This window comes from Oryctolagus cuniculus, chromosome 5 (assembly GCF_964237555.1).
Source record: "Oryctolagus cuniculus chromosome 5, mOryCun1.1, whole genome shotgun sequence".
NCBI classification, from domain to species: domain Eukaryota; kingdom Metazoa; phylum Chordata; class Mammalia; order Lagomorpha; family Leporidae; genus Oryctolagus; species Oryctolagus cuniculus.
The window spans coordinates 17,162,129-17,188,400 of NC_091436.1; the positions used below are offsets into that span (position 1 = coordinate 17,162,129).

Consider the following 26,272-nt stretch of genomic DNA (forward strand, 5'->3'; position numbering starts at 1 on the left):
TAAAATAAATCTTTAAAAAATGAATTCTTAAAAGTTCTTAAAAAAAGAAAAAGAACTTTGCCTGACTAAAGATCGAAAGTTAATCACAAGCCGCGGCTCACTAGGCTAATTCTCCACCTTGCGGCACCAGCACACCGGGTTCTAGTCCCGGTCGGGGCGCCGGATTCTGTCCCGGTTGCCCCTCTTCCAGTCCAGCACTCTGCTGTGGCCAGGGAGCGCAGTGGAGGATGGCCCAAGTGCTTGGGCCCTGCACCCGCATGGGAGACCAGGAGAAGCACCTGGCTCCTGCCTTTGGATCAGCGCGGTGCGCCGGCCGCGGCGGCCATTGGAGGGTGAACCAATGGCAAAAGGAAGACCTTTCTCTCTGTCTCTCTCTCTCACTGTCCACTCTGCCTGTCCAAAAAAAAAAAAAAGTTAATCACAGCAATTAAGCTCTGATACATGCCACCACAAGGATGACCCTTGGGAAGGTGCTCAGAGACCTGAGCCGGACACAAAAGGGCAAATCTACATGACTCCACTCACAGGAGGGACCTAGAATCACGCATGCAGAGGCAGAGTAGGCCGGAGGCTGTCGGAGAGAGCGGGACCAGGAAATGACTGATCAGTGCACACAGGTTTCTGTTTGGGATGTTGACAAGGCACTGGCAATGGACCGTCGTGATGGTCCTGCAATGCTCTGAGTATCCTTCATGCTACTGCGCTGTCCACCGACGAGCGTGAAAATGCCCATGAACTCTACACTTCCCAGTCATCGAACTTTTAAGGTACACATTTTTTTTACCATAATAAAAAGCATTTGGAAAGCCCATTCTAATTAACTTCTGAAGGCCAGGCACCAGGCAATCCATTTCAGATACTATCACAAACACAATCGAAGTTCTTTTTGCTCCCTGGCAAAAATGAAAGACCTGCAGCCAGGCTCGGGGTCATACTCCACCAGCAAAACTCACCACGGGCACAGAGGTGAGCTGCTCCACTCACGCTGGCCTCACGCTAATTAGCCTGCTAAGAAGTTCTTTCCTCTGGCTCCTCCGAGCTGTCACATCCACCTTTCCCACCCCTTCCACTTGCTGTGGGCTAGGAAAGCAAATAATTAAGCTTATTTTAAACACACGGGGTAAATAGGCTCTACAGTGAGCGTGGGCCTCTCCTTGGGTAAAGACACAGGGTGACTGTCTGGCATTTGAAATAGCTATTTTGGTGGCTCAAAGGACTTGCTTATTTCCTGGTTGTGTTCTTGAGAGCTGAGGCTGGTGGAGATGTGCTCGCCAGTCATCTGTAGATGCAGGCTTTTTGAATCAAACTCATTTATAGAGGCTGAAGCTGAGGTCAGATGGGCTATTTGTCCACGGGCACACAGCTGACTGTCAGCCCGCGACCGGAGCCTGGTTGGGGGTTTTATGAATTCAACCCCAGTTTAACTCAGCTCAAATACAAATTCGAAAATAATAATTCATTCTGCAGTTGCAATTCTTTATGGTTTGAGAAGTGAATTCCAACCACATATAGACATGTCAAGCAAACTGAAAACTGCAACAAAAATATAACATATCCTCTCAAAATTATAAAGTTAAAATGTCTTCTGAAATACTACCTTTAACATAGATTAGCAAACAGAATTAGGATACTTTAAAACTTATCAGAAATGGCTGGTCTTGTCCAAATAATACCAGTTACATTAATAATCACAGAATAAAGGAGCAGGTGTTGTGGTGCAGCAGGGTAAGCTGCTGCTTGGGTGGCTGTTTCCCATATCTGAGAGCCTGGTTTGAGTTCCACCTCTGCTTCCAATCCGTTTTTTTTTTAAAGATTTATTTATTTATTTGAAAGGCAGAGTTACACACAGAGAGAAGGAGAGGCTGAGAGAAGCAGAGAGAGACGGAGAGGTCTTCCATCCACTGGTTCACTCCCCAGATGGCTGCAACAGCCAGAGCTGTGCTGATCTAAAGCCAGAAGCCAGGAGATTCTTCCGGGTCTGCCACGCTGGTGCAGGGGCCCAAGTACTTGGGCCATCTGCTACTGCTTTCCCAGGCCATAGCAGAGAGCTGGATCGGAAGTGGAGCAGCCGGGACTCGAACTAGCACCCATATGGGATGCCAGCACTGCAGGCAGTGGCTATATCTGCTATAACACAGCGCTGGCCCCCCAATCCACTTTTCTGCTAATGGGAGCCTGGAAGGCACCACATGGTGTCTCAAGTACTTGAGCCTCTGCCAGCCACGTAGGAGACTTTGATGGAACTCCAGATTACTGGCTTTGGTCTAGCCCCTTCCTGGAAATTGCAAGCATTTGGGGAATGAACAATTAGATAGATCTGCCTCTCTTTGCCTCATTTTCTCTGTCACTCTGCCTTTAAATAATAAACTTTTTTTTAAATCATAGAATAAAAATAATAGCATTTGAATGTTTACTAAATGTCTGGTACTATGCTAAACATTTTCCATGGATGATCTTACAGACTTTTCACAACAAATCCTATTATTCCCATTTTACAGGTGGCAACAGCAACTTGACCAAGATTTCACAGGGAGATGGTGGAGTCATGACTTGGATTCAAGTCTTGTGGATTCGAAAGCCTAGGATTTTCATCATTTAGCTACATTCCACGGGAATGAGGAGGTAATCTGTGCTGCCTTTAGTCTGTTGTTCAAATATTGCATATTCTCACTTCTTTGTGGAAACTAGAGTTGATCTCTTAGAAGTAGGGAGAATAGTGACTGCCAGAAACTAGGGAGGGTGTGGGGATGGGAAGAACGGAGAGAGGATGGCTAATGAGTGCGGGTGTGCAGTAAGATGGGGGAAATGACTTCTACTGTCCTATATAGCACAGTAGGGCAAGTGCAGTCAAAAGCATTTAATTATATGTTTTGAACTAGCTAGTAAAGAGGAGTTTGAATGCTCTCAACACAAAGAAATAATAACTGTTTGAGGCTGTGTATATCCCAGTTATTGTGATCATTACACGTTATATACATGTACTTAAATTTTTCCTAATACCCCATAAATTTGTATAATTTTATGTCAACTAAAAATTCAACAATTATTTATACAGTCTTCCAGGATAGGTATATAGCCTAGTGGTTGAGATGTCCACGTCCTACATCGGAGTATCTGGAGTTGATCCCTGATTGAGCTTCTATCTCTAACTGGGAGGAAGTGGGGATGGCTCCTGCGACCCACATGGGAGACCTGATTGAGTCCTGGCTCCTGGCCTTGGCCCGACCTAGCCCCAGCTGTTGCTGGCAACTGGGGAGTGAATCAACAGTTGGAATCTCTCTCTCCACCTGCCTCTTAAATAAATAATTTATCTTTTTAAAGTCAGTTGTTTGCTTTATGACAAAGAAAACAATCCCATCAAGAATGTGGATCTTACACCGACTGTCTATTGGAACCTGGGGAGTTTAAAGGAAAATGGATGTCAGCTGCCCGAGACTGGGGTTTCATCAGTCAAGGGTGCAGCTCAGGGGTGGATGTTGGAAAAGCCCCCAGGTGAACCTGGTGTGTAGTCTCTGCTTTAGAAGAAGGCCCACTTTTCAGCTGTTCTTCCTACCCAGATTTCTTAGATGATAGCTCTTAATTGCTCAAATAATAGTCCCTTTGAACCTGTTTATGAAGGCTTGTATCCTTGGTATAAATCTAGCTGATGACCAGTTAATTGTGTGTTTCTCATAAGGGATTCCTATGATGTTTTATTTATTCCTATTTTTGAAGTAGGAATTTTCCTCTAGTGGATTTTCTTACCCAAGGTGGTCTTGGAACATTCTAGATCATTTTGAAAAAAAAAAGTAAATTTACATATTTTATCCAGAACCCTATTTTCCTTATTCCTTACACCTTATAAGGTGTAAAAGTTCAGAACCAGCCTCTATTTCAGAATATGAGCTGGCAAAGTAGGCTTCCAAAGTCTCAACTGGTCGGTTAATTGTCACGGGTAGACGGATGCAGAAAAATACTCTGTGGGAGACAGTTTCTCCTCAAAAGACCACCTCTATCTGTGGTAGTGAGGGGAAAAAAAGGGCAATTTCATGAACTGCTTTAGACTTGTCTCAAGCAGTTACTAAGGAAGTGACCCCAATTGTTCCCAATTCCTCTTTTACTCTAAATGAAATAGTACTGGGAATGTTTAGGGTCTGGGGCTTCAGAAGCCATTAGCAGGGGCCAGTGGGTTGTGCTGCTGTGGCTGTAGAAGCCACTTGGGGGAATTCACTGGTGAACAGAAAGTTTCTCTCTCTCTCTCTCTCTCTCTCTCTCTCTCTCTCTCTCTCTCTCTCCCTCCCTCCCTCCCTCCCTGTAATACTGCCTTTCAAATAAATAAATAAATCTTAAATGGAAAAAGCAGCAGCCATCAGCTGTGGAGTGTTTGCACCACGCCAGGTTTGTGCTAAGCACTGCAACATCCTAGGAGGTGTCTGAATGAAGAAACTGCAGGTTACAGAAGTAATTATTCAAGATCAAGGGTAGTAAGTGGAAGCACCAGGATTTGTGTCCATGGGGAGAAATCACTGGGATCTCCCAATCTCCATGACAGAAAAGGACTAGAAAATTTACTCAACAAATATTTTCTGATGGTCTCTTTAGTGTCAGATACAATATGGAGTGCTACCAATATAAAACTTGCATATAAAATGTTACAAAATATAAAACCTATCAAATACTCCTTGCTGTCTTGGAATATATGGTCAGACTTGAGTTATTTCTGTCCACATTTGGTGTGGTACTATGGTTTGGGAAAGGACATGGCTTCCAAACTCATGCAGATATTTAAAATTGAAATTCTAAGATAATGGTACTAAGAGCACGGACATTTGATCCAATTATGGTGTTTGGGATGTGGGTCTAGTGGGAGGCCCTCACTCTCAGAAGATGGTTCGTTATAACAGCCTGAGTCTGGCCAGCTGTTCTCTCTGCTTCCTGGCTCACCATGTGATGGTGCTTCGGCATGTACCCTTTGTGGCCACGTGATGCTCTGTTCCACTTAGGGATTCCACAAGCACACCCTCAACACATCCAACCAAGGGACCACCCAATCTTGGACTGTGAACATCTGGAACCATCAGCCAAAATAAGTTTGTTCTCTTTAGGAAGCTTTTTTTTTTTCAGGTATTTTGTGTGGTGGTAAGTTGACTAATACAATGTCATTCTACACAGGTAGAAGTAACCTACAAAGATATCAATTGATGAACAGATAAATAGAACGTGATATATTTACAATGGTATGTGTAAATATATATAATATATATATGCTTAACTATCTTTGGAATTAATTTTTTTCCTGTTTTTAAAGGCAGAGCAACACACATAGAGAGAGAAGATAGGTTGATCTCCCATCTGATGGGTCATTCCCCAAGTGTTGGCAACAGCCATGGCTGGGCCAGGCTGCAGCCAGCAGCTGAGAACTGCATGTAGGTCTCTCATCTGCTGCGTTAACATGAAGCTGGATCACAACGGAAGCACCTGGACATGGGATATGGGCATCTCAAGCAGTGGCTTAACCCGCTATACCTCAACATCTGCCCCGCAGTGTGTTGTTTCTCATCCTTGAAAAGGAAAGAAATCTGACATATGCTCAACATGGGTGAACCCTGAAGACATTATGCTAAGCGAGAGGGCCCTCACCACAGGACAGACACTACACAATTCCACTGACACTAGCTACATGGAGGAGTTAAATACAGATGGCAGCAACGTGGCTGCCTGAGGCTGAGACGGGGAGGATGGGCATTCCTGTTTCATGGGTACACATATTTCAGTGTGCGTTGATGGAAAAGTTCTGCAGATGGATGGTGCTGATGCTTGCACAACAATGTGATTGAACTTAATGCCACTGAGCAGCACAGTTAAAAATGGTCCAAGTGGTCTATTGTATGTCTATTTGACCATCGTTTTACAAAATGATGTTTCCAATTCCACGCAAGCTGCTGTATAGAACAGTGATGTTTCCTTTAAGTGGCAAAGGAAAAATTTAAAACATGAATGACTAGGAAACACTTAAGTACTGAACTATGTAGTTTGACAAGTCTTATATCAGCCCAAGCCACCTCTTCCTTTTCTAGATTCTTTGGAACAGGGTGCTTGAACACACACCCTGGCTCTCACTGATTGTGTGACTTAGGTAAATTCTCTGTGATCCATTTCACAAAGTTCGAGCAACACCTTTTCTTTGAAAGAAATTTCTGGCCATGGGAAAGTTCTCCCAACTGAAGGTTGATTTGTTTAGAACATAATTTCCTGAATTCTATAATTTTCTACCCACTCAGTATAATGGAATATTTGAGATGGCACATACCCAAAAGGCAGGTGATTCTAAACCAACTGAACAGGACCTGTTTTAGCAAATCTTCAGCAGCATTTTGCCCACAGGCAGTCTTTGAAATATATTAGCAGTTCTTCAGCAAGCCAGTAATAATAGCCCCTCAATCACCTGAGTTAACTGAAGTTTTCGAAATGCCTTTTCATTAAAAGTCAAACCCTCATCTTAAAAGCAAAGCCTAATAGAATGAGAAAGGACTTTTTAGTTGTAGGTATTTTTGAAAATACTTCATTATGCAAATGAATGGACACAGTCTGCAGGGAGTATAGCTTTTTCCATGTTCTTCTCTGCCACCCCTCCAAGCGTGCTGTCCTTTAGACCAGGGGTCTTCAAAATGTTCATGGGAAAGTGGAATTGAAAGACAAGTTTAGGGGCTGGTGTTGAGGTGCAGTGAATTAAGTCGCTGCTTGCAATTCTGGCATGCCACATTAGAGTGCTGGTTTGGGTCCCAGCTGCTCTGTTTCTGATGCGCCTTCCAACTAATATGCCTGGGAAAGCAATGGATGATAGCCCAAGCACTGGACCCCTTCCACCTACATGGTAGACCACAGTAGAGTTTCTGGCTCCTGGCTCAGCCCGACCCAAGCCCGGTTATTGCAGCCATTTGGGGAGTGAACCACTTGGATGGAAGATTCTTTCTCTTTCTCTCTCTTTCCTCTCTTTCTTTTCTCTCTCTCTCTGTCTCTCTCTCTCTCTCTCACTGTCCACTTTGCCTGTCAAAAACAAACAAAAAAAAGAGTTTTATAGTCATCAAACACTATAGTTTGTACAAGAATATTTGACCAAATTATGCAAATTCTTTCAGTAAAAGATTAATTTCCTACAACTGTTTATATTTTAAGTAATTGTTAGTTTTCAGAAATATGAATTAATTCTAAAACCACTATGAGAGCATGAAATTCTTTTAAACAATTTTTCTTATAGAAGTACAAAGTGCATGAAGGATATTTATGATAGTTTTTCTTCCTCTGATTTAACAGTAATGGAAGACTGTGTTTCTGGCCACAGGGATAGTACTGTTTAATCTTCTAGTCCAAGCAAAAAGGAGAAGGGTGGCGAGTCCAATTTGTAATAAGTCATAATACTCCAAAGACTACGTACAGTCAGTTCTGCTGTAACGTTTTGAAAACATGAATTTGTTCCTAATTAATGTTAGGGAACAACTTGAACTTAATTCAAATTTCCAGACTGTCTTTGCTTATGCCAGAATTCATCCATGAGAAACACTGAGTGCGGCCCATTTCAGAGAAGGTAGAACTCAACACACATGCACACACCATGGCTGACCACATGCCTTGCAGGCCACTGACATCCACCGAGAGCCGCAACACCCACTCGCAGCAGGGAGTCGTCCCCCAGTACTCCATACCTGCAACCATGTTTTCTCTTTCCTCTTGGCCTATCTTGTACTTTTCTTCCCTGCCCTCCTAGTTCTTTTTTTCTTGTATCTTTTTTCTCAACCTCTCTCTCATTTCCTTTTACTCTTTCTTGCACCCAAGGTGGTAGTGTGGGGACCTGGTGGCTTCCACAAGCAACTTCAGATCTTTTTCAAGGTAAAGTATCACATTTACTACACAGATTTCTGAACCATTTAACCTGCATAAAACTGTGCCCCAATTTTTGTTTAATTCTTACCTTTCCTGAATGTCACTGATGAGGCTTTTGGGGGGCGGTACTCAGTACCCCAATTTACCTATGAGTTCTATTTTCTCCCCAGATGATTTTGCATTGTGGAGATTTTTAGGAACGTGCATGTCCCACGTCCTACCATACCAGAGTCAGTGGCAAGCACTTTGAAACTCATAAACTTGGCACTTTTCCTCTGTTTCTCTCCTCTCCTCTCCTCTCCTCTCCTCTCCTCTCCTCTCCTCTCCTCTCCTCTCCTCTCCTCTCCTCTCCTCTCCTCTCTTTTCTTTTCTTTTCTTTTGACAGGCAGAGTGGACAGTGAGAGACAGAGAGAAAGGTCTTCCTTTTCCGTTGGTTCACCCCTCAATGGCCACTGTGGCCGGCGCACCGCGCTGATCCGAAGGCAGGAGCCAGGTGCTTCTCCTGGTCTCCCATGGGGTGCAGGGCCCAAGTACCTGGGCCATCCTCCACTGCACTCCTGGGCCACAGAAGAGAGCTGGCCTGGAAGAGGGGAAACCGGGACAGAATCCGGCGCCCTGACCGGGACTAGAACCCAGGGTGCCGGTGCCGCAGGTGGAGGATTAGCCTAGTGAGCCGCGGCGCCGGCCCCTCTATTTCTTGAGTCCTAGACATTTGAGTCTAGGAATCATAGCAATCCTTATCTATAATCGATTCTCAGATCATTCATTCTTGCAACCAGAGAAGAATGTCCTATAAAGCTTGATTCAGGATCTCCAACAGCCTGGATGTCTACTGACTGATTTCAACTTGCCATCCTAGCCCAAGTGTCAAGAAGGAAGTCACTACTGTAGTGTAGAGGATAAAGCTGCTGCCTGCAGTGCCGGTATCCTATATGGGCGCCAGTTCAAGTCCCAGCTGCTCCTCTTCTGATCCAGCTCTCTGCTATGGCCTGGGAAAGCAGTGGAAGATGGTCCAAGTGCTTGGGCCCCTGCACCCACGTGGGAGACCCAGAGGAAGCTCCTGGCTCCTGGCTTTGGATTGGCACAGCTCCGGCCATTGCGGCCATCTGGGGAGTGAACCAGCAGATGGAAGACCTCTCGCTCTCTCTCTTTCTTCCTCTCTTTCTCTCTGTGTGTAACTCTGACTTTCAAATAAATAAATGAATCTTTAGAAACAAAACACAATAAAAGAATACACTTAAGGGGCCAATGCTATAGCACGGTAGGATAAGGTTCTACCTGCGGCACCAGTATCCCATATGGGTGCCAGTCCGAGCCCTAGCTGCTCCACTTCCAATCCAGCTCCCTGATGGTGGCCTGGGAAAGTGGCAGAGGATGGCCCAACGTGGGACCCCTGAGCCCACACGGGGGACCTAGAAGAAGCTCCTAGCTCTGGACCAGCCCAGCTCTGGCTGTTGCAGCCATTTGGGGAGTGAATCAGAAGTCTCTCACTCTGTAACTCTGCCTCTCAAATAAATAAACCTGAAAAAAAATACATTGAAATAATTTGAACAGTTTATTTTTTCATTGCCTCTTATTTATACAAGTGACCATAGCTCTCATTTTAGCTTCTCAGAATGGCTACAGAGGTGAGCTTAAAAGGCCAGGGCAGTAAAAAGAAGGGCATTCCTTTTTCTTATGAACTTTATCAGTGTGACAAGAACTTCCAAGCACGATTCTGTGAAGAATCTGCTGGCTTTCGTCCATGGCCTTCACCGATTCCCCGCCCCTTTCCCTGTTTCCAGAACACTCCCAAGACAGGCCCAATCCCAGCCTCGGGGCTAGGCTAGATCAGCAGCCGCATCTTAGTCTGAAATGCTACACTGCTAAGTTATCCCAAGGGCTCTCCTGGCAGGCCAAATGGATAGGAATGAGTAGAACAACACAAGGGAAAAGTGATGGGAAAACAGTAGAGAAAGAGGGTAATGACTTTCTAACAAGGGGAGAGAAGCAACAGTATGAGGACAAACAGGTGACAAACAGGTGAATTCACTGAAGATATTCTAAGGGGTTATTCAGTAGAGAGAGAAAATCCATTTCCTTAGCAGGTAAGCATCACCAAATTCTTTCTTGCTATCTTCTTATTTTTATTTTTAGTGATGGAGAAGCAGGTACCATGGTGTAGATTTTACAATGGAAGTGTCTCAGTTATGTAGGATGCATAATGCATCACAAAAATGGGTTCTGTCTTTGGTTACAGAGGCTGGACTACGTCTCCTAGCCTTCCTTTGTGTGGCCACATGCACTCACATCAGAGGGCTCAGAGAAGGGATGTGTGTCACCTCCTCTTCTTGTACACTTGGACACCAGAAACTGCCTCCATGTGGTCTGCATGTGCTCTTGCCTTCATGCAAACTGCCCAAGATGCTGAGGGGCACAGCAACTTGCAAGCTAACGGTGGCAGAGCCTCGTGAGCCTGGGTTCCAAATGATCGCATGGAGCGGGGGCATCCCCACTGACCCCAGCTCACAATGCACTGTGACAGCAGAAGGAAACTTCCGTGAGCCGTGGATTTGGGCATCTACTTGTTGTCGTGGCCTTGTCCACCCTTGCCAAAATACAGTATTCCCAATCTTTAGAGATCTTTAGAGCAGAAGTTATCCACCGGGGGTGATTCTGCTCCTCAGGGATATCAGGCAAGGTGTAGAGACATTTTGAGTTGTCCCAAGAGGGGATGGTGGCTGTTCTATTAGCATCTGATAGGGAGAAGCCAAGTTTGCTGTTCAACATCCTACACTGCAATGAGTATCTCCCACAACCAAGAACAATCTGATCCAGAAGTCTGTGTGCCATTGGGGCCTGCCATAGTGAGCTTAGAGAGGGGGCTGAGAATTCTGGGTCTTCTGTTGCAGGGGTGGGTCATGTAAGGTCCATAAAATCTTATGGTGTGGTGTCGCCAAAGCAACTGTAGCTGGGACTCAAAATTCAATAAATCTCTAGCAGACTAATTTTTAAGTGATAATTTTTTTATTTGACAGATAGAGTTAGAGTTAGAGTTAGAGAGAGAGAGAGAGAGAGAAAGGTCTTCCTTCCGTTGGTTCAACCCTCAAAGGCCGCTACAGTCAGAGCTATGTCGATCCGAAGCCAGGAGCCAGGTGCTTCCTCCTGGTCTCCCATGCAGGTGCAGAGGCCCAAGGACTTGGGCCATCCTCCACTGCCTTCCTGGGCCACAGTAGAGAGCTGGACTGGAAGAGGGGCTACTGGGACTAGAACCCGGCACCCATATGGGATGCCAGCGCCGCAGGCAGAGAATTAACCAAGTGAGTTATGGTGCTGGCCCTAAGTTGATAATTTTGTTTGGGCCATCATGATGTTTTAAACATTTGAATGGCCCCTGGTCAACAAAAGCTTTCACACCCCTGTTAGAGTCTCGGAGGACACGTGCCACAGCAGTGTAGAATGGCAGTTATGGGAGTGGGCTTTGGAATGAGACCCAGGTTCCAGTTCCAGCTCTACCACTAACCATCTAGATGACCCAGGACAAGTTGTATACTCTCTGTCCATTCAATATGCTCTTGATAAAATAGGAATTCTAACGGTACCTGTATGATGGGGATAAGGGTAAGGACACAAGTGTTTAATCTAGTGCCTGACATATGGCAAGGACTCAAATATTAGTTGCTTCTAATGCCCTCTTATGATGTTTGTTTCATTGAGGCACACAGGTATCCAGACAGTTTAGAAACTGTAACTCCATAGTATCTGTACAGCTGTTGGGATCTAATGAGGTAATGGTAAGGTGAAAAAAACTTCAGGGGTCACATGACACTGTCTATTAAGCGCCAAGGAGAAGTTGATCAAGGTTAAATACTTGAATTTCTTTCCCCTAAGTTTTTATAAAAAATCTGGCCATAAGATTTAGAGCAAATAACATATTTAGCATCCAACAATGATACACATGAACTCTGTGTATAGCCAGTAGCTAAAAAGATTTATTTATTGGGGCTGGTGCTGTGGCATAGTAGGCTAAACCTTTGGCTACAGTGCCAGCATCCCATATGGGTGCCAGTTTGAGTCCCTGCTGCCCCACTTCCAATCCAGCTCTCTGCTTATGGCCTGGGAAAGCAGTGGAAGATGACTTAATATGTTTGGGCCCCTGCACTCATGTGAGAGGCCCGGAAGAACCTCCTGGCTCCTGGCTTCAGATTGACCCAGCTCTGGCCACTGCAGCCATTTGGGGAGTGAGCCAGTGAATGGAAGACCTTTCTCTCTGTCTCTCCTGCTCTTGGTCTGCAACTCTACCTCTCAAATAAATAAATAAATAAAATCTTTTAAAAAAGAGATTATTTATTTGAAAGGCAGGGTTACAAAGAGAGAGGGAGAGGAGAGGAGAGGAGAGAGGGAGAGGAATGGAGAAATGAAGAGAGAGGGAGATCAATCTTCCATTTACTGGTTCACTCCCCAAATGGCTGCAATGGCCAGGGCTGGGCCAGGTTGAAGTCAGCAGCCAGGAACTCCATCTGGGTCTCCCTGTGGATGGCAGGGGTCTATGTACTTAAGCCATCTTCTGCTGCTTTCTCAGGTACGTTAGCAGGGAGATGGATTGGAAGTAGAGCAGCTGGGACTCCAATAGGCACTCATATGGGATGCCGACATCACAGGCAGTAGCTTAACTTGCTGTGCCACATGCTGGCCCCAGGGAGCTACTTTTGTGTAGCAACTCTGCAAACCTCAGTTCACTTTGCTTTTACCAAATGCTGCCAAATGCTACCAAATGCTACCAAATGCATGAACTACTTTCACTGGCCATTAGCAATCAATCAGAGGTAATTGCAGAAACTCAAATGGGTAAACCTATTAGGAAGGTGGTGAAAGAGCAAATAGGTGACTCCGAATCAGTCACCTTTGCCGTTTTCTACACTGCACTGCTGCTGCAGGGGTGGCTGGGAGAAGGGGCCATAACAACAACCATGATAACAACGATACAAACAGGCATGGAAATGAACCGAGAGAGATTTGGAGGCATTAGGAGGAGCGATGAGATGCACTCTTTGAGGAATAGCGTAAGAAGCAAACTATTTAACAGGTTTGCTTCTCAATGATCACAGATCTTAAATGGTTTTAAGACAGATCTCTTTCACCCTTTATGATAAAAGCTCTTGGAGGACAAAATAAATAAAGACACATTCACATAAAAGTGCTCAGATGCCATGTAAAAGAACATTCAACCGTGCCAAGTACTATCATGTCAGTTCTTTATTAAATCCACCCACCTAACAAGCCTTCATTAAAAACCATTCTTGCCAATCCTTCATTCTAGCACTGAACATGTTTTTTCCCTCAGCGTTCATGAAACTCGAGTCCCATGAACCCTGTAAAAAGTGTCAGCATAATAAATGTTATTTAAAGTGAAGGGGAGGTATGAAGCGAGGACATCTACAAATAAAAAGACAATGAAGTAAGTAACGATTCCCCTCTCCTCAACAGCCTTGTCCCTTGGCACGGAACATTTCTTTTTTGGCCAAATGTGCGGAGCAATTAGTGCTGGCCCAGGGCGGGAAACATATAACTAACTGCTTAGTTATGGCTATGGGGAGACAGAGCAGAGACTCACATCATCCTTCCATGCCAAACCCCTACCCCCTTCTCCAGCATGGCCCCTGGAAGCTGTGTTCACCCAACTCCACAGCACGCCCGCCAGCCCACTCAGATTCTACTGTTTGCAGGGACAGATCTCTCCCCCGGCCCAGAGCTCAGTGTTCAGGCAGAGGGCACGGAGAACGCACTGCACACCAACTCCCCAGGCCCTGTGGCTGAGTTCTGCTTTTATTCCGTACAAATCTGATGAAGCCTTGCTTCCCGAGAGTAAGACAGTTGTCCTTCCAACTAATTTGGCGCCATTAGTGCTAAGGGCAGATTGGTCACAGCTGTCAATGCATTTCCATTCACCAAGGATATGAAAAGCACCACCCTTCCCCTCCCACCTATCCTCCCTGCCTCTACAGCCACTCAATAAACAAAGGGTCCCCAGAGACTCAACACAAGAGCCCGGCATTGGAGATCACCATTCTCATCCCTGTTTCATCACCACTTTTGAATAATGTTGACTAAGGCAGCTTTGGTTGCTAAAATTTTGAATGTGAGGGCTATAATATTCATTTCATAGCTTTTTTACGCATTTTATAGGTAAAGGTACTTGGGAAGGATTTTAGCTCTTTGGTGTTGACAGCAAAAAACAAAAGCATATTTAACATTTTGCCCCATTTTTTTCACTAAATACACATGGTCTCAACATCCTCAACGATGGTTTCATTTAGCATCCTCTAGAGTTCAAAGAGGCCATTTGGTCCTAGGAATGTACACAGCATTATATAATGTTATCAACTATTTAAAAACTTTACTAAAAGGATAAAACAGGCCATGAACTGTATCTGAAGCCAGCTCTTATGAGACTCTCAAAGACTCTTTTATAGATCATTTGGAAAGATTAAAGAAACCCACCCTATCCATCAGAGTCCCTGCTCAATCTAAGGTCCCGTTAAACATGAAAGAGGTCCTTATTTTCTTCCCAGCATCTACAAATTTCTATTTCTCCATAATTGTGTCACTGGGTGTTTTACTTGTAACTGCTTTCATATTTATTATCTCATTTGATCTGTAAATACTCTAAAGAGCTATATATAAAAATTAAATAACAGCTCCATTGTTCCTCGGGGCAGCAGTGATAGTCAAGACCTCATCTCTATCTCTTTCTCAGAGGTCAAGTATGCAAAAGTCAATAACTAGGACGTTGGGCACAGGAGCTGAGGATGGGATTGCCATGGTGGTGGTTGGGGTGGGGAGGGGACGGACAGGGGGTGCAGAGAGAAGGGTGTGGGAGAGAAACGCAAGGAAATAAGACCAACAGGAATACGAACAACACTTTTTACATTTTCAGAAAGTTCATTTCTGAGTCTGTGTATGGTGTGAGAAAGCAAACAGAAACCATATATTCTAGACTGTTTTAGTACAATGTCTCTACGTAGAGAAAGACTTACATGTTCTTGGAGTGTGTGTAGCCAACAACTGGGAACCTGACTGCCCAGTTGAGGTCAGGAGGGCTTTTTCTCAGACATGAGCCTCTGTCTGATATTGGGGACCATGTCAAATCCGCATTTGCATAAATGTTTTTTATATCAGTGTATGTATATCAGTGAACTTTCACAAAATGTTACCACTTACAAATCTTGAGAACAAAACTCAACCTTGAGCTGTGAGGATATGTATCTACAGGACATAGAGATAAAACATACCACTAATGAGGGAAAACAGAACTGAGACTGACTACTGAGGAATATTATTTTTATGAGTCAATAAACCAGAGTGGACAAAATCAGAAGCTGCGCTACTGCAAACATGCAAAGTGGTGTTGGATACACCAGTCACCCTGAACCAACCATTACAAGTGTGTATGCATATTGAAATGTCAGACTTTAAAATCCCATCATTATATACAATTATGGGTCAATTAAAATATATTTTTAAAATAAGAAAAAATTACTTGATTATTTATTTGAACAATTAGGTTGGTTTTCCCAAAATAAATGGTTGTTTCTTAGAAGGATTCAACTAAAAAGAAAATCTGTCTATTATAAGACATTACCATAGTATAATGAGCAACCCTTATCCCAGTTTAAAATTCTGCATTTGGAAAATGGAGGATACTACAGAAGTCAGTTAGAGAATTATAAAAACAGGTTAGAAAAAGATCAAGGAAAAGATATTTTTAGGAATCAATACCTTGTGTTTTAAAAGCTACCCAGAGGCCAGCATTGAGGTGCAGCAGGTTAAGCCGCCCACTTGGGATGCCTACAGCCCATATAAAATCTCTAGTTGGAGTCCTAGATAACTCTGTTTCTTATCCAGCTCCTTGTTAGTGCATCTGGGATGGCTCAAGGACTTGAGTCCCTGCTGCCCATGTGGTAGACCAGATGGGGTTTCTGTAGAATCAGAATCAAAATGGAGTGAGTGTGGCTAAAAGCTAATTGCAGATCTCTTGCTTCTGTACATATTAGCTTTGCTTGCTAATGTCTAAGGGTGTATCTTGTGAAACTATGTGGGCCCAAATTCCCAGGAACTAGGTTGACCGAAATGTGTCCTCCACTGTTATCTTACAGCCATATCTTGGATCTGTTATCGGGTTTGTTACTGTTAACTGTTATCTTACAACCATATTCTGTTTTCCTCTTTATTGTTCACTGCACACCAGGGGTCTGGTTAGAAATCGTGAGCCCTAGTAGACAAAATACTATAAAAAGCTGTGTAACCCGCTGCTGGGGGCCGCACTCTGGTAAGGAGTGTTGGTCCCGATCGGTGGCCGGTCCTGATCGGTTACCTTGCCTCTCATTTGTCTCTCATTTGCTTCTCATTTTCAATAAAATGTATGTGTGACTGTCACTGGTTTTTGTAACATTTTGTTTTAGCTGACGAGTGGATGCAACAGTTTCTGTCTCCTAGCTCCAGTGTGGACTACTGCGAGCATTTGGGGGAGTGAACCAGTACTTAAAAGATTTTCTTTCTCCCCCTCTCCCTCTCTCCCTCTCTCTCTCTCACCTTCTCCTCTCCTCCCTTACTCCCTCCCTCCCTCCCATCCTTCCTCCATCTGTCCCTCTCCCTTTCAAATAAATAAATAAATAAAATTTTTAAATAAATAAAATACCCATATTATGTATTTATTGGGTGGAGTTACTGCAGGTGGGAAAATTGTGGGGAGCAACTCGGACTATACTGTTACTGGAATTAAGACTTATTCTATACATCTGCTTTCCCACAATATGGTGCTGGGAGAGGAGGAAACAGCTTCTACACAGCTGCCTCCAGTTCAACCAATAAGCAGCAGGACCTGCTCCTGATTGGAGGAGAGCAGCGTACTCGGCGTGTGGGTAGCAGAGTTGGGATTGGTGGAAGAGGACTATAAAGGAGGAGAGAGACAACATGCACCAGGAACATCTATCCGAATAACACCTGAGCAGCCCCCGAGAGAGCCGGCCGGCGGTGTGCCGCTCCCCGGCGGAAGTGGGGAAAGTGGCAGGGGGCCCGCCCCTCCACGGAGGTGGAGGGACGGTAGCCAACCCGGGAAGAACCAGCAGCAAACCCGGGGAGGGCCGAGCAGACAAAAGAACAGTGCAGGATCCTGTGTTGTTCCTCCACGAAGACGGGGAGCGACAGAAAATAATTGGTTATGCCTCATAAAGAAAAGAATTATAGAAAATAAGTTTAACTCTTCTGTTAAAACAGTCTGTCAAAGTTGTGATTTTGAGACAGAGGTGGCCCGTGTTCAACGTAGATGAAGGGGGGCTTCCACTGGCTCATCTCTGACTGGGAGAGATCCCAAAGCTTTCCAGGTGGACAGGGTGAATGACTCAGAATGTTCTAGTGACTTCTGGAACAAAGGCGCATCTACCTCTGCTACCTGTGCCTCCCTCTCCACCTCAAACTATTCCCCAGCTGCCCTCCCTGCCCATACCCTCTGGCGGCTCCTCTCCTCGCCACCCTAGGCTTTCGGCAGGTTCATCAGAATCAATCCAATTTTGTTCAAAAGATTAATGGTGGAATTCCCTGTGTTCAATTCTGTTCCCTAATTGAATTTCTGTTGTAAATTGGCGAATCTGATTATTTCTGTGGGAGACTTTAGGCAAAACATAGCACACATAGTGACCATTCTCAACTGGCAAATTCCAAGGCCACTGGAGGTAGCAATGATCATATTTTCTGCTAATTAAGTGTGTACCCATGCCAGGCACTGCTATTTGCGTTTCTCACCCATAAATTATCTAATTCCCACTAGGACCCTGTGGAGCAGGTACTATTTTTCAGTCGATGAAATGTGGTACAAATGTTTAGTCTCACATGGGAGTCAGCAAATTATAGACCTTCGGTTAACTAGGGCCCTAAGGATGTGCTGGAACTTCTAGGGCTGCTCATCTGTGTTGCGTCTGGAGCTACTTTTGAGCTACCATGGCATAATTGAGCAGCTGTGATGGAGACCCCAGGGCCTAGACGGAGTATCTGGCCTATGTGGAAAAAGCTTACCAACTCCTAGAGCAAAACATAGTTAATCCGTGGATAAAGAAAAAAAAGGCAAGACCACTTGTACAGCTTCAAATAAACCTTACACTGAAACTTCTGAGGAATAAAGAAATTGTCTTCCGTGTTCTATCATTAGTATCTTCCCTTACTTCTCACCCCAGGTTTCCCACCCAGCCTGGGGTGGTGGTGGTGGTGGCAGTGGTGGTGGTGGATAACTGCTCATGGAATACATTTCAGGAACTCAAGGTTTCACTAGGTGAGTTTGGATTAGGCAGAAAGTTTCCAAGAAATAAAGAGAATCGACCCAAGAAAGCTTTAACAACCACACGTTCCTGAGTGGTTGTAAAATTTTTGGCTATTTCACAGGTAATTCTTCTCAACTACAAATGACATCATTTTTGAAATAAAAAAAAATTGGCCTCCTTTATGCTACATTTGGTGCCACATATTGTTTTGGTTGAGCATCAGTTGACTTTTCTATTTTTGCTGGGAAGTTGTGTCATAACTATTTTTAGCAGCCAGTGTCTGGCTCCATTATTTGTGGGACTCAGGCTTTAGGATGTCTTTCTCTGAAGTTCCAAGAATATAAGTTTTGTGGAGAACGCGTTCATCAGCTAATACTCTACTAGGCCCTGCAACATATTTTAGATTGATTTGTTCATAGCTAGCTCCTGTTTTAGACAAAGAATTTGGTATCTTACAAAGTAGTGAAGTGAGTGTAGCTTTGCATACATAAATTTTCCCTTGTCATATTAATCACAAATTATGAATGAATTAACATCTGAGCTCCTCTGGTAACTCTTCCTTTATCCTTAAAAAACTACCTATAAATTAAAGTCAAGTGAATCATTGCATTTCCACAGGATGTGATCCGACACATTAGCTGAGCTCAACACAGAATAACTTATGCAAGAATTGTGTAATTATGGCGATTATTTATGCACAATAATTTAAGTGAATTTGTTTAATATAAAAACGGACAAAAAGGAAAACCTGAGGCCAGGCCACGTCCATCTCTGGTTTTTCACTGCCGTGCATTCCCTTCGCACAAGCACCAGCTGATGGAGGGCCCAGCATGGAACAGGGGCTCCAGGCCCCCTCCTGAGGGTCTGCAGAATGCACTGCCCCAGGTCTCGGAAGGGAGACCCAGGCTTCCGTAGTTTTGGCCGCTCTCACACCGGGAAAGGGCTGTGATTAAGGTACACCTGACACCCGCGCACCAGGAGGCTCGAAGTCTTACTCCATCTTCATCTGTTCTGCCACCTGTGTGGCCCTCTGAGCGTTCAGTGTAGGACTTACAAACGTACCCTTCTGTTATGGCCAGAGTATCACTATTCTTGCTCCAAACACATAAACGATTTGTTAGAAAACATTTTAGGAGGGTTTCCACCCATGAGCAGAACCCTGGGATTTCTCTGAAATGATGACTGGCTGAAACTTTCACACCCCTTCTGCATCCCAGGATGACCATCCCCAACACCTGGGTTGGCGTGGCTCCTTTTCGGCCAGGTTAATTCTCCCGCATGACCAACTCCAAAAGCAAAGTTTGCCTTACCTCCACGATGCTTTTTAAATCCTGCACGTAGGTCCTCTCGGTCTCGAGAACTTCCTGGACCACTCTGTCCACGTAGAGGAGCTTGGGGCTGGTGGCCGGCTCGGTAGTGGCTTTGGGCACTCCGCCTGCGTCCTCTCTCCACTGGGCGCCGGGCTGCCTTTCGCCATCCTCGTCCACGTTCTGTGGCCCGGCTGGGCTGTCCCTCGGCAGCTCGCTGCTGGAAATCGGCGTGGCTGGAATCAGCTCCAGTTTTATGGCCCCCGCTTCCTTATCCTGGTGAAACAGGCCCAAGTGGCTATTTGAAACCAAGGTCATTCTGCTGCCGCCGAAGGAACCATGGCTGTCCCGGGAAGAGGCTGAGGAGGAGGTGGAGCCAAAGCTGACAGGTCGGTCACTGTCGGAGAGCTCCATGGTCTTGGGTCCTGGGCAGCAGGGGTGCCTGGCTGTTGTCTTGGGATCTGGAACTTCAGCTACAGCTGATGGCACTTTGCGACCCAACGGGTGTCCATCTACATGCATTCAAGAAAACAACAAAAGGACAAGATAAGCAAGGTGGGAAGTTGTCTATTTGGAAATGCTATCGCACGGAGGCTGAAAGGTTAAAACCTAGCCCAAGCCTATGTTGTCAATCACCAAAAGGCGGCCCTTAGCTACAGAAGGTAAGGCCAAGGTACCTACGGTGGACTGAGATGCAAAAGTGTAGTTGCTCCGACTGCAGAGAGATCTGGGCTCTGCCCTAGGCCCAGGGAACTGGAATCTGCATTTTCACTGGGGCCCCAGTGCGATTCGGACACACACTGAAGCTGCAGAAGCATGGCCTTGTTTCAGAGTGTGACACCCCCTCCCCGCCCCCAATGACTCACATATGCAGATTAGTCCAGATTGACTACATTAGAGGCTCTGCAGCCAAACCACGAGGAATTTAGCACTTTAACAAGCGCCATAAGTGGTTCTTATATACTTTAAAAAGGACTGTCCGTGATTCTTACAGAACGCTGAGAAACCTTGTTCGGGTTTTTAAGTACTCTGCCGTATTCCACAGCATTTTAAGCCGGTCTCCTGGAAGCATCATGACTAGTTTCAAGGACGCTGACCACTCCACATTTGACTGGTGCACAGATTAAGGAGGAGGTGCACAGACAATTTTCTATACGAGGCAAGACAAATACCCTGAAATGGCAAGACCCACACCTCACTGAAAACACACCCTCTCACCGCAACACATTCTAAAGCTCTTCTTAAAACACTGACAGTCCATTTGTGGCACGTACGGAGCTATGCTATTGGAGAGTCTATCTGATGAACTACAACACTCCACAGGGAATGTTATAAAATGATGGTGTAATTAGACAATTAAATCGGAAAGGCTGGAGCTAAGTTATGAGACAAATGAGGCTGTTAGTGTTTAGAAGAGGACGTGAGAGAGACAAATGCCAAGTCAAAAGGTCACTTACTACCCACAGCAGTAACACATGACCTTGGACCCAATGGGGCCTACATGAAAATCAAACTTTCAGAAGCACTCGGTGGAACCCCAAGTCCCAGTCTTCATTGGTAAGGCACAATGAACATTCTCCTCCCCATAGGGCTGGGATTCGATTCCAGGTTTATAGGAGCAAAATGCCTTGTGATAAAGAATGTGACATTTGGCAGGTTACCTTAATACCAGCACCTACATTTACGGATTTTGCTAGAAAAATAGAAAAGTGGAGCCGGCACTGTGGCTCAGTGGGTTAATACCCTGGCCTGAAGCACCGGCATCCCATATGGGCGCCAGTTTGAGAACTGCCTGCTCCACTTCCAATCCAGCTCTCTGCTATGGCCTGGGAAAGCAGTAGAAGATGACCCAAGTCCTTGGGCCCCTGCACCTACATGGGAGACCCGGAAGAAGCTCCTGGCTCCTGGCTTCGGATAGGCCCAGCTCCAGCTGTTGCAGCCAATTGGGGAGTGAACCATCAGATGGAAGACCTCTCTCCCTGTCTCTCTCTGCCTCTCTTCTGACTTTCAAATAAATAAATAAATCTTTAAAAAAAGAAAAAACAGAAAAGTGAGGCTTGTACATCTGGAAAGTCATAAATAACAAATACAGGAACAAGAATATAGATTAACAGTCATTTTTCAATAGAATGTGAATTTGTTTTGACTCTAATAGAGGTCAGATGGTACCAATATTTTTAGAATATAAAGAATCTATCAAGACTCATCATTCAACATACTGACTTTTTGTAAATTTATTTATTTTTCTTTGAAAAGCAGAGAAAGAGTCAAGCAGACAGAGAGATTGAGATTTTTCCACCCACTGGTTCACTCCCCAAATGCCTGCAACAGCCAGGGATGGACCAGGCTGAAGCCAAGAGTCAGGAAGTTAATTTGGGTCTCCCTTGTGGGTAACAGGCACCCAGATACTTGATCCATCATCTGCTGCCTGCCAGTGTGTACATCAGCAGGAAGCTGGAACTGGAAATGGAGCCAGGAATCAAAATCAGGAACTCTGATAAAGGCTGCAGGCATATTAAATGCTTGCCATACACTGGCAGATAGGAAAGCAAATTTAAAAGCAAATATTAAAATTCCGAATATAAAATAAAGGAACTAACTATGGATCAGCAAGGAGGAATGGTAAGAAAAATGTGTAGGAAATAATTTTTCACCATAACCACTACCAGATGGTATGAGATTGCTACAAATTTTTTAAGGCTTCTGCAGTATTCTTCCTGTTTGTTCTATAACAACTTTATGGCTTATAAAACATCGATTGGTTAGTTGTTAGGATACACTTGACCTAAAAGCCTTGATCCAACTTGAGTGTGGCAGAATTCCAAGAAGCAGCTGTGTGTTTAAGTGTGCTTTGCAGCAAAGGGTGTTCACAAAATCATGGGCATTTCAAAGTAGGTGCAGACACGACCAGGCTTTCTTCCCACTGGCATCCAGCGTAACTGTTACCATGAGGTTGCTCTCACTGTAGAAAATGACAAACATGGGAGGTTCAAGAGGAATCTCTAAGGTCTCAAGCATTCGAGGAGGCTGATTTAGGACCACATGAAAGGTGGATATATTCTGTCTGAAAGGCCAGGACATCTGGCAAAGGTGAGATCCAACAACGTAGTCTCTCTTTACCTCTGGATAACATTGATCTCCAGGGCAAGTTCTGATTTTCTAACTAGACAAGAATCAATCCTCTTTCCAGTGCAGGAAACTGTATTACCTAACCCTTGGCACACTACTCATTATCAGGACTAGTTTAAAGATGAACACAATAGGGGTCGGCATTGTGATACTGCCACTTGTGATGTCAGCATCCCATATCAGAGCCTAGGTTTGACGCCCAGCTGCTTCTGATCCAGTTCCCTGCTAATGTGCCTGGGGAAGCCTTTCAAATCACTTCTAAGGTGGGAAGAAGTGGGATGAGAAACTGGGGCCAGGCTGGTACCCCTTTCTGTGCAAGTCTTAAGTAGCAGCTTGAAGTTGGCAGTGTGCCAAGGAAGGCTTTTATGTCCATACCAGGCCACATGCTTGAAACCACTGAGAGAGCAGCCAACCAGGCACTCTATGTAAACAAAAGGTTTCAGATATTTGGTGTCTAGAGCAATGAGCTAAGCCTGCTAGCCTATATGAATTACTTTTCAAAATTACCAATGACACAAGTGAAACATTTAAAGTCAGGCTGTATAATAGCAGGTAATATGAGAGTGCATTTGCTAATGGATAACATTTTTTATGTTGATTCATTGCTTAGACAATAATTACAGTTTTCACATCTAAGGAAATGTACCTCATAAGAACTGTCTAGCCTTGTTCTCACCTCCCTCAGAAGAGTTGAAGATTTTCACCCTGTCTGGTCTATTTTTTCTGATACAACTCACCAACGATGAACATGTATCTTAGAACACAGTAGCCATTGGCCACATGTGGCTATGGAGCATTTAAGATGTGGCCAGTCTGAACCGAAATGTGCTGTGTCAAACACACACTTGATTTAAATAGCTTTGTAAAAAAATGTATAAAATATGTTAATAATGCTCATGTTAATGACATGTTGAAATAATATTCTGGAATAGTAACAAACTTATTATTTGTACTAGTTTCATATTGCTTGTTAAAATATGATTACTAGAAAATTAAACATCACATATACGGGGTGGTTGTTGTGGCACAGCAGGTTAAGCTGTTGCTCCTAATGCCCACATTGCATATCGGAGTGCAAGTTCAAGTCCCAGGTACGCCGCTTCCAATCCAGCTCCCTGCTAATGCACTAGGGAAGCAGATGGTGGCCCAAGTCCTCGGATCCCTTTCAGCCATGTAGGAGACCTGGATGGAGTTCCTGGCTCTTGACTTTGGCCTGGCCCAGCCCCATCTGCTAGTGCCATTTAGGGCATGAGCCAGTAGATGGAGAAGCCCTCTCTTTCTCCCTCTCTCTCTATCCCCCCCCCTTCTCTCTCTTCTCTGTCCCTCTGCCTTTCAAATAAATAAATAAATATTTTAAAAGTTTATCTTAAACATTGCATATATGGCATATATATGTCAGTTGGATAAAGCTGATCTTGAAATGCATTATTTTTCATGTTTTAAATTTACCTTATCAATCTTTGTTAAAATAATAGAGAATAGGAAAGATTCATGCAGCTCAGTTTGTCTTTTTTGTTTTTACTTCATTCACTAGTACACAGTATGAGGAATCTTCAAATACTGGAAAAATGCACATTCTGAACAAACTAAGCATAGGTTTGTTTTTGAACCAAAATAACTTTTAATTTCATTTTTCCCCAAACTTTTTGAAGCCTATTTATATTATGAATTTGCAAAAACAGTTGGAAGATAACCTCTGTGTAGTAAATGTCAAGGTAACTGATTTTCTGTGATGAAATACTCAGAAAACTGTACAGTATGAAACCTTTTGCCTCTGCCTTGAGTGAAAAGTGGTGGCAGGTGGTATTAACATTTGGAAAATTTCCTGCTTCCCTTCTCCTAACATCTCTCTCTCTTCCCAAATCCCAAACATAGGGCTAATAATATAACAATGTCTGAGAACTTCTTGATAAACAGGCCTAATGGCCAATATCAGGTGGATCTTATGACCACAAATTTACCCTAAAATTAGCCGGTTCCACCCACTGTGAGGATGGGGGATGGACCTGGAGGGGGTGGGGTAGAAGCACCTGGGCAGGGGCCTTGGCATCTCTTTCTTACAACTAGAAGTCCTGGTTAGCCTAGAAGCCACCAAAATAAAATATTCCTTTTGTGTCCCCCTCGATAGAATGGAAGTAATGATGGAGAGCTTCCACACATCTTATTTTGTAAGTCCCTCTTCCTAATTTTTTCCTATGTGAAAGATTTCAAATTCTTTGGCTTTTCTTCCTTTGCTATCCAACTTCCATTATTTTAATTGCTCTCCTTTGGAATGTCACTGCCAGAATCCAAAGCAACCCTTCCTGGCTCTAACTGATTTTTCAGGTTGATTTAGGTTTGCTGCAAAATTTTCCATGGCTCCCTGTGACCATGTTTATGATTGGAAGGCAGGGTCTGATGGGTTCCACCGCCCACAACTCCCTGTCACATCTCCCAGGGAGACCCTTCCAAGGCCAGGCAGGAAGGCTTCTCACAGCAGGGGCACAGCCATGCGCAGGACTTTCAGATTCTGCTCATTGCTATTCTAGACAGCAAATACCTAGTCTGAGTTCCTTGGCAGGGTGATCATGGAAATCAAGAGAATGAGCTGTGCTCAGTACCAACGAATAACTAGGATTTCAGAGTTCCCTGTTACTCCCAGGGGAGAAGGATGCAGAAAAACTAAAGTATAAGCAAGAAATTATTCTATCAGCCCACAAAGTTCATTTAATAAGGAGCTAGACTCTGGCAGAGGCTCAAAGTTGCAAACAACCAAGTTTGTGATTTAAAGCAAATTTAAGAGTCAAAGTTAAAAAAACACACATTTATATATTCCAGAGACAACATCAAATCTTTGAGATGCATCCTTCTCACTAATACTGCTGACATACTGGATAACTCAATAGTTAAAAGCCACTCCATAGCAACATGAGTCTTCACTCCTTGGTTTTCTAAAATACCAACTTGACGGCTGCTTTAACGACAGGGCTAGGTACGATTTTCCATCTTTTTTTTTTTTTTTTGACAGGCAGAGTTAGGCAGTGAGAGAGACAGAGACAAAGATCTTCTGTTGGTTCACCCCCCAAATGGCTACCATGGCCGGTGCTGCGCCGATCCAAAGTCAGGAGCCAGGTGCCTCCTCCTGGTCTCCCATGCAGGTGCAGGGCCCAAGGACCTGGACCATCCTCCACTGCACTCCTGGGCCACAGAAGAGAGCTGGACTGGAAGAGGAGCAACCGGGACAGAATCTAGTGCCCCGACCAGGACTAGAACCCAGAGTGCCGGTGCCACAGGTGGAGGATTAGCCTAGTGAGCCGCAGTGCTGTCCTCCATCAATTTTTTTTTGAGTGTTCAGCACATTCAATTAAGAGAACATGAGTTTCATGATTATTAGTAGCTACTTGGTGATAAAGAAGTAAAAAATCTTGTTACCACATTAATTTCTTGGTTTTGACCAAGGTACTATGATTACACAAGATGTTAACATTAGGGGAATTTGGGTAAAAGTCATATGAGAACTTGGCACTATCTCTGATTTTTTTTTTTTACTGCAGATTTAAAAATTTTCCAAAATAAGTAGTTAAAAAGGCATTTTTTTATTTTATTGAGGTATGATTTACAAGCAGTTGTGCATAAGCAGATGGATCTGGAGATGAATACATGCCCATGAAGCCGTCACCAGTCTATGCCGTGAATATACCCATG

At 44.3% G+C, this 26,272-nt stretch overlaps 1 protein-coding gene across 12 annotated transcripts in view; it reads right to left on the bottom strand.

Annotated features, from left to right (window-relative positions):
- Positions 1-26,272, bottom strand: part of PLEKHG1 (pleckstrin homology and RhoGEF domain containing G1) — a 229,386-nt gene that overhangs the window by 67,307 nt on the left and 135,807 nt on the right. For 11 of the 12 annotated variants that reach the window (XM_070073421.1, XM_008263680.4, XM_051854240.2 and 8 more), the window contains one exon: positions 19,463-19,971. In XM_070073421.1, the coding sequence (XP_069929522.1) occupies positions 19,463-19,873 (411 nt within the window). In that variant the 5' untranslated portion in view covers positions 19,874-19,971. Of the gene's footprint in view, positions 1-19,462; positions 19,972-20,140; positions 21,202-26,272 lie in introns of those variants that run through there. The other variant, XM_070073420.1, reaches the window with a different exon arrangement.